This window comes from Rattus rattus, chromosome 14 (genome assembly GCF_011064425.1).
Source record: "Rattus rattus isolate New Zealand chromosome 14, Rrattus_CSIRO_v1, whole genome shotgun sequence".
Classification (NCBI taxonomy): Eukaryota; Metazoa; Chordata; class Mammalia; order Rodentia; family Muridae; genus Rattus; species Rattus rattus.
The window spans coordinates 32373516-32385719 of NC_046167.1; the positions used below are offsets into that span (position 1 = coordinate 32373516).

General features: G+C 38.1%; 1 protein-coding gene across 5 annotated transcripts in view; it reads right to left on the bottom strand.

The window, feature by feature from the left end:
* Arhgap12 (Rho GTPase activating protein 12) overlaps window positions 1-12204 on the bottom strand; it is a 142068-nt gene that overhangs the window by 35634 nt on the left and 94230 nt on the right. For 2 of the 5 annotated variants that reach the window (XM_032885060.1, XM_032885059.1), the window contains exons 3-4: window positions 4944-5204; window positions 1092-1232 (exon numbers count right to left, since the gene is read on the bottom strand). In XM_032885060.1, the coding sequence (XP_032740951.1) occupies window positions 1092-1232; window positions 4944-5204 (402 nt within the window). Of the gene's footprint in view, window positions 1-1091; window positions 1233-4943; window positions 5205-6595; window positions 8435-12204 lie in introns of those variants that run through there. The other 3 variants (XM_032885061.1, XM_032885063.1, XM_032885062.1) reach the window with 2 other exon arrangements.

Here is a 12204-nt window from a genome sequence, read left to right on the forward strand (position 1 = left end):
AATATTAGCATGCACTTCCCTCTTTCCCCAAATGTCAGATAATTCAAATATCATTTGACAACACAGTAAGAAACATATGACATAAAGATACGTGGAGACATATGTATGCTAGTATAGCAGAGGGTCTAAAACATCCTAAGAACAGGTTTTAAGACATTAAAAACATTTTTCAAGTTTTAGGTATAAAAATCTCACAATTTAAGCCTACTTTTATAAAATCCTCATTATTTCTCTCAGTCAGTGCACTGTACACAATGCATTTTAAGTAAAAAGAGAACTGCACACAATATAGAACAGAGAATAAATAAATAATCTTTATTTTTACAGAAGTGAAAACCACTAGTTTTATACATTCTGGGGCTAAATAACTGAAGCAGGAAGAGGACTATTTGCCTAACCCCTAGCCTTAAGTAGCAAACCAATCAGCAACCATTTAAAATGGCTTTTCGGGTAATGCATAAAATTTTGATATTCATTCATAAACTAATTAATTACAAAATACTAGATTCATGGTCTTTATTTTACACAAACTCAGTCGCAATGGAGATCGAAATATAAGCTGTGTGAGAGTGTGTAATAACAGCAGGTTGGAAAAATCGTTGAAAAAACCCCCAAATTTCCTCAAGAGAAATACCAACAAGTATTTTTATTGAAGAACCTTAAGCAAATGACAACAGGTCTGTCCTCAAAGATTCAACTGAATGGGTTATCAGTCCACGAAACCACCGTTGCTGTAGCCCATTTAAACAGTGAAGCAAGGATCAGGATATAGCTTGGTAGCAAAGTGCTTACATATCATATGTGAACCTCATGTTCTATCCCCAGCCAATAACATACCAACAAAACCATGAATCAGTAGTACTCCTATGTACTCCGTTGTAAAATTGCTATGAGGAATACTTCTCGTGAGATTTTTTTGAGAAAGAGCCTAACTTCAAAGTCACCATCTCACTCTGCCTCTCAAGTGCTAGATTATACATATGTACCTCTGTACCAGCTTATGAATTTATTACTATTCAACCTCAGGACACAATTATCTCATGGGGATTCTGTCAAAGTATACTAGACGAGAAAAAGAAAAAGAGAAGTACCTTTTCCTTAGTATAGTCACTGGTATATAAGGTATGCCCACGTTCATCCAGCTCTTCTGACCAACCCCTGGGAGGAGAACCACACTGACTATCTGACTGGCTGAAACAACTGCTGTGGTAGTTTTCTTCTGATGAAAGAGGCTATAAACAGTCAGAAACACAAGGATTTTCGTCTTTGAATATAAATATGCATTGAGTGAGAATCTAAAAAGACTGAATTTACTTAGCTATACATACTAGGATATCTTGAATATATTAATAATATTCAAATATTTACTTTTCAAAATAAATTGTCTTTAGTACATTTTAAGTTGTGATATACAATTAACATTAGTTATTTTATGAGTTATATTAATACAATCCTGGACAAGGTCCTGACAGGAAATAAAAATAATTACAGTTTAGTACAGAACAGCCTCAAAGACTTGTGTGTAGAAGGCTTGGTTCTCAGCTCTTGGTGCTAACCATGCGGATGAGATTGATCCATACCTGAGTTAAGAACGAGTAAGAGAGGACTGGCTTGAGCAAATGCATTTTAAGGGCATAACCTGTCCCTGGCTCCTTGTTGTCTCTGTCCCCTATCTCTCACCTCTTTTTCCTGGCAGCTGTCTTGAGGTGAGCAGCTTTCTTGCACTATGTCCTCCTACTATGATGTTCTCCCCCACAAACAGCCAGAGACAACAGACCCAATTGTCAACAAACTGAAAATATGAGCACAAATGAACCTTTCCTCCTTTACTTTGGTTTTCTACAGTGGATGTCACAATAGAAAGGAGATTAACAAAGGAATCTTTACCATTCACATCCTAGTGAGATTACAGATATAAATTATCTGAGCGACTAGCAAGAAAAGAGAGCGTATTCTTTATAGGATAAAATGACAGCTGAGTTTTCAGCATTAACAATGGAAGCCAGAAAACATGAGAATAAGTTAGCAAACCAAACCAAACAAAAAGAACCAAGTCAAAAGTCAACTTGGAACTACATTAAATCCTTAAGTAACTCAACATTGTGTGCTGAGCATGTATGGGCGCATGTATGTGCACGCACACATGCACATTTCCAGAACAAAAAAAAATAATAATAAAAATAAAAGATTCTTGGGCTGGAGAGATGGCTCAGTGGTTAAGAGCACCAACTGCTCTTCCAAAGGTCCTGAGTTCAAATCCCAGCAAACACATGGTGGCTCACAACCATCTGTAATGAGATCTGATGCCCTCTTCTGGTGTGTCTGAAGACAGCTACAGTGTACTCATATATAATAAATGAAATATTTAAAAAAAAAATAAAAGATTCTATCACTAAGAAAAGCTCACAAGGGAATTTAAAAGCATGTACTGAAAGCAGAAGAAATTTGAGGGAGAAAGATTAAAATTAAGGATTGAAGTTGAATTGTAATACACAATAGAGGAGCTAAAAACAGAAACAAAATATACAATAAGTGCCAGAGGAGACTTGTTAAGGTTAAACTGTGATAAAGCAGACATGGTGAGAATCAGGGCAGCGGTGGGTAGCAAGATTGCTAGACTCAGGCCAGATAACCCTTTGCTGTGAACAGTTGTCATACGCTGTGTTAGCAACACCTTTGGCCTCTAACACAGTACTCCCTCACTGTGATAGTTAGTCTGTAAACAGTGCTAAGATTCTGGAAAGCATATTTGTCCTGCAAAGCACTGTTACCATGTAAGAGCCATTGTCCTTAGGAAACCATTAGATAAGCTTCTAAAACAGTCTCTCAATTTGTGGGTCCTGGAACCTTTGAGGGTCAAACAACCCTTTCATGGGGGTCACATATCAGATCTCCTACATATCAGATATTTGCATTATGATTCATAACAGTAGCAAAATTATGGTTAAGAAGCAGCAACAATAGTAATTTTATGGTTGCAGGTCACCACAACATGAAGAACTGTATTAAGGAGCTGCAGCATTAGGTCAGTTGAGAACCACTGCTCTAAGGTAAGACAGAGAGACATGGCCACTTACTTCCTTTCAAATTTTACAAAATTAACTACAGTGAATTATGTCTAAAAAGATACACACCCACAAGAACTGGAAGAACAGAGTTAGCAGATAACAAACATCTCAATTAACCATGCAGAAGAAAGCTTAGTCTAAACTGGCAGGGAGGAAATGGGCTACTGGATAGCAGGATCTGGAGCTGGCTCAGAAACAACAGCACTAGAACTGAGACACGATGGTCGGGGTACGAAAGATGAGAGGACTAATGGTACCAAAATCCCTTTCTTCATGCCCATGCTCTAGGCATATTCCAAAGCAGAACTGGGGTGGTGTTAATCCTCTCAAGAGAGCAATCAGTAAGAACCTCAGTTGCAAAGCAAATCACAGTTAAGAAGGATCCAAAGACTAAGGCACCTGAGAACTGAATGCTGACACCAATGCATTAGAGGGCCCCATGCTGTAGGGAGAGGGGCTGTACAGTCAGTGTGGAAAGGCCCACAGGGTCTAACAGGGAAGACAAGCAACTGACACAGAGGCCCAATTCACGTGAAGTTCAAAACAACTTAAAGCTGTGAAAGGAAATTATTTCTAACCTAGAATTTTACACTCAAGCATTTGCTTAAATACAAATGGTTTTCAGATTCACGAAGTCTCTCAGTTTTACCTCCCATCTACATCCTTTCTTCAGAACTGATAAAAGATGTGTCTAGAGACTTTGGAAATATCTATTCTTACACAGGATGTGCAGAAACATACATTGAGACCCTGACAGACAAATCACTTTCATTTACAGAATTAAAAAGATAAGAAATACAAATTTCCTGTGTATATCTAATTTTTCTACTATTTTGTAATTTAATCTTTCCTTAGTAATTATAAAGATTTTTACTATTGATAGACAAAACTTTTTTTCCCAAATCTTTCTAGAGCTTTCCTAGCTTTTTTTTAGCAGTTTTGCTTTTGGTATTTCTATTTTTGTTCTCAATTGTGAACATTATAAGTCACCATGAAAGAGAGCTGTGAATAACCAATTGAAAAGTAGGACAAGAAGGGGAATATTAGCTACAAAGCTCTTCGATTCTGCTAAATGCAGGATAGGTGACCTAGCTGCTTCCTGTGAGAGTTGGTAGCCCTCATGGAAACCCAGCACAAAGTGGCAGGACTTCACTGAATCCCACCAATCCAATCCACCTTTTACCTACATAGCAAAACTACAAACAAAACAAAACAACAACACAGTGCTCCCCTAAAATGTCAGGTCTCTATAACAGCCTGCAGGAGATACTGATGAGAGAGGAAAGCAGCAGTAAGAACAGTGTATAGCACAGTTCTGAGGGAATTATCCTCACACGTGACTAACCCAACTACAGCCAAGGAATAATCATGACTTCCCTTAAACAGAATTAAAGGGTGTCTTGTATCCTTACTGGCAGGAAAACATGAAGAGTTTGATGGTCACAGAACACTGACTGTTTTGATCACTTAAGTAACTTTTTCTATGTATCAGGCTAGGTTGTAGTCATGGACCTCCTTTTCTTTTTACTGATTTATATAATAAGCATCCTTTTGGGGGTGGGGGAACCACTGTGATGGGACAGCCTCAAGCTTGCTATGAAGCCAGGACTGGCAATGACACTGCTATGAGTTTCACCTCTGCTGTGCTGGCTCCTTCTGATGCAGTAAAGAAAAGGTCCTGCAGTGGGCAGGAGCCAATGAGTGTTCTTTAAAGACAGTATCTGTACGCTAGTTAAAGGTTTGAAGAAAGCCTGGGGAATCTTAGAGGTTCAAATGCTCTACCACACTGATACCAAGAAACCAAGCTCTTTGTTTCATTTCTGAATAATGAAGAAAAACTGGGAGCCTTACTGGTTGGCTCTGATGTACTCATACCTCTTGCTCTCCTGGGCTCTGAAAATCTCGGCTTGTGCTCACATCCCGAGCCCACCGAGGTGGTTTCCAGGTTCGCTCCTGGGTTGTGCGGTTATAGTAGTAACAGCGGCCTGAACTGTCTTTGTGAGTCTCCCATTCCCCATTAACTTGAATTGCTGGGCTCCCAGGGAGAGGAGGAAGAGCAGACTGCGATATTTTCAGTTCCTGTAGGTTAGCATAAACTGGAGAATCTGGCCTTCCTTGATTAGGGGGTGTGGTTGCCTGTGAAATAAAATTAAAATTTCATGTTTAAATGGCATAACATTTACAAATTGAAATTACATTAAAGAAACTTATAAATAACCATACTAATGTATTTTAAAACCTGGGGAAAATACCAAGAGCTGAGGGTATAGAGCTGAGCTCTGTGGTACAGTCCTTGCCCAGAATGTTCAAGGTCTGATTGTTAGCACTACAAAATAAATGAGCAGATAAGTATTTCAAAACAACACATAAAAATGACCAAGAAATTTTAAAGGAAAAAAAAATACATAAAACCATGGGAATAAATAGTATGGTTTAATATTCACAGCCAGATTGAAAATAAGTACCTTCAAACAGAATCTAAAATGAGCTTGACAAATCTCCCTGACCCCTAAAACAATATTCAATTAACTGACAGCTGTAGGTTCTATTTAAGATCTGACACAAGAAGGTTGTACAACACTGGATAAGACCACTTCAACTATCCAAATGTGAAGTATTTAACCCATAAATGAAAGGACTAGACCAAGCTACTAAGGTTCCCTATGGCTCTAAAATCTAAGATTTTCGTCAATTTTAAAAAAAAAGATTTATTTATGAGTATACATGTGTCTAGGTGAAAGTATGCTACATGAGGCTAGAAGGAAGTGTTGGACTCCTTGGAGCTGGCTGTGGGCTGTCCAATGTAGGTGGTGGAAAATAAACGTAAGTCCTCTGGATGACCATGTTTTTAAATACTGAGCCATATCTCCAAATAATTTAAATAATATATTTCTATGTTTCTATAGCTCTACCCTCAGTCAGATACATGATAATCTAGTCACTCTCAATTCAACAAATAATAATTTAAAAAAATGTAACTTGAAAAGGAAACACCTATTCATAGTAGGGAATCAGTTAACTAATTAAAAATAAACATTAAAACCCAATGAGAATACTTGGAATACATCCCTCCAAGGACTGGCTCAGTGGTATACTGTGTACTTAGAATCCCAAATCATACATTTACTCCTCAGCATGACATAAGCCCTGTTCCTCATTTCAAAACTTGATTACATATAATTCCCTACAAATACACAGTCTCAGCATGTAGTATGGTTAGCACTTGTCAGACAACAATGTACTGAATGAAGAAAGAATGCAAATGCAATGGCCAAACAGACACAGAACTAAGGAACTGAGACTGGTTAGAGGTGACAGAGAGCAATCATTTCTAGTTTGGGGACAGGATGGTCAGCTACGCCCCTATCTCAGAATGAAACATCTCCAAATGAACTGAGCATCATGTATAAACACAATAAAAATTCTGTCTTCTAGGATTTCAGAATATAGTAAAGAAAAGTGAAACTAATTGATCATCTGAATGAATAATAGACAATGTTGAGGTTACATGGGAAACAGATACTCACTGAAGCAAAGCATTCTGAGCAAGAGTGAGGAGAGCTCCAGGATGAAAAAATAAACAAAAGATAGTTAGTTGAGAGGCAGAAACACATGTGAAGAAAACAGCTCAGCAGGAAGCCAGGCCTAGTGACACCTACCTTGATCCCAGCACTCAGGAGGAAGAGGCATGGGCATCTCTGTGAGTGTGAGACCAGTCTGTTCTACATAATGAGTTCCAGGACAGCCAGAGCTGCAGAGTGAGACCCTGCCTTAAAAAGGTAGAAATTAAAGAACCAACATGGCTCCTGTGAACTCACAAAGTCTGTGAAGAAGTAGAAAGAGGAAAGCCTTAGGTTTTAAATCCTCCAGAATACCTAATTAGTAAAGGAACAAGGACGACCTATGTGCTATGTTTAAAGCATTCATGTTGCTAGTGGTATAACTCAAAAGTGCTTGTCTAATATGCACAAGTCTATGAGTTCAACTCTCAGCATGGTCCCCTTGGAGAGAAAGAAAACTACCACAGATGACATCCAATATAGTATTTAGAAATTACCAAGTCTTTAAGACAGAAAGAACATTTTGAACTACTATAACATTTAGAGGGATACAACTATGGGATGTACTTCACATATACAAAGCCCTGGATTTGATTCCCAGCACAGCACAAAATCAAGTATGGTGGTATATGCCTACAATCCCAGCATCTGGGAGGTAGAGGCAGGAGGATCAAGAGTTCAAGGTTATCTTCAGCTACATAGCAAGTTCAAATTCAGCCTGGACCACCCTATCAAAGGGAAGGGAGGCGGGAGAGAAACAATGCATCCAGCTCCACCCTGCTCTGGAGATCAGCTTGGTAGAGGGATGCCAATAGCACAGAGGAGGAGAAATGCAATAAATATGGTGGGAGTGCACAAGCTGGGCAAGCTAGAGCCCAGACATAACAAGGTCAAATAACCATGCAGATGTTACGTTTGTATGAAATAATTTGTTTCACAATTTTAAACTACAGATTAGTATCGCAATAGAGAACCGCACATCTAGAGGAGGGAAAGGAGAAGCTCTTTGGATTCTATTGGTTGGTACTCTATAATGTTCAACTGGAAATGATCAAACTAGACTGGAAGCAGAGGAAAACCAGGGCAAAAATTATAAATGTAAAGATATTGGATCAGTAAGTTAAGAGAACATATATGAAAACCTCAGAAAACTGAAAAGACAGGAAAAGTGAGCACAGAATATTTGAGAGGTAGCACATGGTCTAAGGATAGTGGTCTCTGTTACCATCTGTGTATGTATAAACAAGACACTGGATAAAAGGATCCAGTAAGGAAGGGTAGAGTCAAGGTCTTCTACAGGCAAAGAGGAGGCTTTCCAAGGTGGAGCTCAACAGTGTCAAATCCACAGACCTTAACATAAAGAATGGGAAGTCACCTGACTCAGCATTCAACTTCTTGAAAAGATTCAGCTGCCAGCCTTGAGTATTTGGCCTGCTACTATCAGAGTGAGTGTACCTATGTATGAGTATGTAAGTTCATATCCCCAACCCCATAACAAACACATGTATAACCTCGTCACTGTGGATTAGACACAAGTGGATCTGGTGCTCACTGCCAGAAAGCATAGTCTAATCAGCAAGCTTTCAGGCTCACTGAGAACCTGTCTCAAAATAAGGCAAAGAAGTGGTTGAAAACTATATCCCAGTGCCAACCTCTGGCCTTCACATGGACCCACACGGGCAAGTGCACATGCATATAACAAACAGGGATTAAAGTTGTATGCCACCTCATCTGACTAAAATTATTTTATATGTGTAAGTGTTTTGCCTGTGTGTCTATGCCACATGTCTTGAAGGCCAGAAGAAGGAGTCAGATCCCCCAGAACTGGAGCTGCCATTCAAAGCTGGAAATTGAACTTGGGTTCTCTGGAAAAGCAGCAAGTACTCTAAATCGTTAAGCCATTTCTTTGACTTTTTAAATTTTGTAAAAATTCCTTTAAAAATACTTCCATAAATATTTTAAAAAGTTTTTACAAAAAATAAATCTGGTTATAGAAAAAATCATTTCCTAACAAAGGTGTTTATTGCACTGTTACTTAGCAAAGTCAAACTGAATTCCTAAGAACAAAGGCATGGTTAGTACTGTCTAATAGTATAGAAGCTTGAAAAGGCCATGTGTGATTGATTTAAAACAGCGTGCATGCACGCGTGTGCGCGCGCGCACACACACACACACACGAAAAAGAGAAAATAAAAATTACACAGTCAGTCCCATCTAAAACCTGGAAAGCAGGAAGAAAAGCCAAGCATTACGAGTTTTCTCTGAGTAAGACTAGGTAGAACCTCTTCACGTTTCAGTTCCTAGCTTTATTATCATGAGATTACCCAGAGTTCACTACTTAGGGGCCAGTCTAGGAGTGACAGTACCAGCACCATCACGATTAACACAGTAACAACAAGAGTTTCCTGAGGGCAGTTGATGAGTTATCTGTCTCAGTCACCTAGGGTTGTTAAAATTCTTGGGCAGGATCACAGAATTACAAGCAGTGGTGGGAACAGTCAAGAATCTACATGTAAAATGTCCTGGCTAAATTCTCATATACATTGTTGTACAGAAGACTGATGAAACTCAGTGAAGTTAGTCCCCTTAGTCTTAAGGCAAATACTCATGCATAATTCTTCAATCTACATTCCAGCTGATTCTTCCTACGTAGGAATTTAAGCAAGAATTAACAGAGTACTTAGAACATATGAATCAAGGTAAAACACGTTTTCTAACATTTGTAAGAAAAACCTTGTTTGTATATTGTCATCAACAAACAAAGGTGAATTTTTCATGCAAGGAAAGAAATCAACCTTTAAAAGGAGAACAAAAATCCAAAGTTAATTGTATAAGCTATATCTGTCATTAATTTAACAACTGAATTGGGACTAGTACTGCTGCACATGACCCGATTTTATATTTTAAAAAAGACTTGGCCTGTTCTACTTTATCCTCAAAGGATCTCCAGGAAGGAACTCTGGAAGCACATCTAAAGGAAGCTTTAAACTTAAACTGTGTCTGAAGTTTTATTTCAATACAAAAAGCACTGTATTTGTCTTCTTACCTTTGACGTTATCTTAAGAAATATACTACAATAAACTTCAGAGAACGGAAGAATTCAAGTTAGCTTAGGAGAAACACCTCCTTTATTAAACAACACATGTTATACAGCTTGATTCTTATATCCCTACTTCACCAGAAATTCAGAAGTATACTATAAACCCCTATAGCCAATAATCATATTAATTTGGGGAGGGTGTTAATGACTAGGATCCCAAACTGAATTTAAACTGTTTTAACTCTAATTTATGCAACCAAAAACATGGGGGTGGGGGGAAAGAGAGAGAATTGGAGCAAGCAAGAGCTCAAACATGGGGTAGGGTGTTGGAGGTGGGGGGAAAAATCCCAGCATAAAGGCAAGAGAAATTACTCCAAATTCCAGGCCAGCCTAGTCCTCATAAAGAGTTTCATAATAGCTAGGATTACATAGTGAGACCCTATCTAAAAACAAAACAAAAAAATTATGTATGTATATAATGTCTTTATAATTTAGTTGTTTAAACAAGTTCCTTTTCTATAATTGTTTATTATAACACTGGCCCGATTAATAGACAATAAAGAACAAAACAAGAAAATCTACTAAGCAGTCAATAGTAAAAATGTAGCTAAAATCTACCAACACTAACTCCAAAGCAAAGTTTTTCACTGAAGGCAACTATTAGAAAAATAGTATAGTAGCTGTTTAACAATTCTGAAATAGACTTATAAATCCAAATACTATCTTAAAGCACAGCCTGAGGCTCCAAGCTATGCAAACCATACTATTATTCTTGATGTTTTGCTTTTTAACATTTAAGCACCAATAGCAAACAGGTCCCAAGGAGAAATTCTGAAGCCCAACTAATGCTCATTTCTAGAAATCCTGCAATACACTAATGAAGTCATTTACGTACTATTAACTCACAGAAACAGGTGCAAATTAATAACACTGTCCACATGCCACAAGAGAAACCAAAGTCGCAGGAAGCTGCTGTTGCAAGTCCTAGATGGTAGTGACCAAGATGCCATTGCCATGTTAGCTTTCAGTTAGGAAACTTATCCAGATAGATTAACTAAAAGGACTGAAAGAAAATACCCCTTTCAGATCAAGTGCTCTCACAAGCATCCTTTCCTCCAGCTTTGCTGCTCTGCAGCTTACTGTAAGGGTGCTTGATACACCATTCTCAGCCCACACTTCCTTTCTGCTTTTCCCTCCAGAACTTGATTATCTCTAAGGCAGTGTTTGCCTGGCTTATCCCTTCATCTTCTAAGCCTAGCATCACACAGATAAACACTCAGCAAGTTCCTAGGCAAAAGATACTTTTACACAACTAAACTAGAAAGCTACAATGGAAATCAGAGTCTAATCAATTCCACCTTCCTATCTTTATAGTCTGCATAGGAAATCTTACCTGATGCCATTGCTTCAGCAAAACATCTTTCCAACATCTCTCTCTTCCTGAGCTACAGTTTCACTCTAAAGGGATACGGTGGGCTGAGACTCCACAAACTCACCCTCTCCCACTCCACTTGTCAGTTTAAATACAGAATTCTCTATCCAAGTCATCCAGTGACTCTTTAACAGTTTTACTGTTTTTCCATTACATTACTTCAATTCTTTCCACCTCTACCCAAAATAACTACCTAGTCCAGGCCCCACCTCTTGATGAAACAACTACAACTACCTACAGTGAGGTCCACTGACCCATTTCTTTGTCTTGTCCAATCTTCTTAGTACCACTAGCTAATCTCTACAAATACGCTTATTACTCGTGTGCTTAACCTAAGTCCGAATCCCAGCACAGAAGTTGAGGCTCTTAAGCTCTCCCATCCCTTGCTGCCTCCACTCGCTGCTATGCTGTTCTCTGCTCTATACCCCTTGCTACAGAATCCTATTAGCAAGCCCATGTTGCTTTTCTCCCACATCTTGAAATCTTTACCTCTGTCATGTCTCATTCCCAGCAAACCACACAAAAACTAGGAAACCAGAGATGTAGCTCAATGCAGAGTGCATGTCCCTCACTCCTTTCTGTTCACCTAACTGCATACGGCTGGAATGTATTCTGTCACTCAGGGCTTTTTGTATTAGTTCCAGGGGCTTTGGTTTCTATAACAGCATAAAATCCCTGGGGTTGGATACAACCAAATAGAGTTGGCTCAACTCTCTGAACTACTCTCTGACTCAAGAATCAAAATTCACACAGATTTCTTGTGCATCTGAAATAGTACAAATAGAAATATACCAAGAGCCAGGTATGTAATCTTAAATTTTTTAGTAGCCACATTAAACAAGTAAAATAAGGTAGCTACTAATAATATGCTTAACTAACCTAATATATCCAAAATATTATTTCTTTATATATTCAACCCAAAATATATTTAGTTTCTTTTAAACTTATGTTTTTAGAATCTAGTATATATTTATAGGACATTTCAATTTAGATACAAGATTCATTATCACTTATATTTGTGTTTCATAAAACTTACATCTGAAAATACAACATACTCAAATTAGTCAAAATTCTTAACTTTACAACAAATGAACTTAATATTAA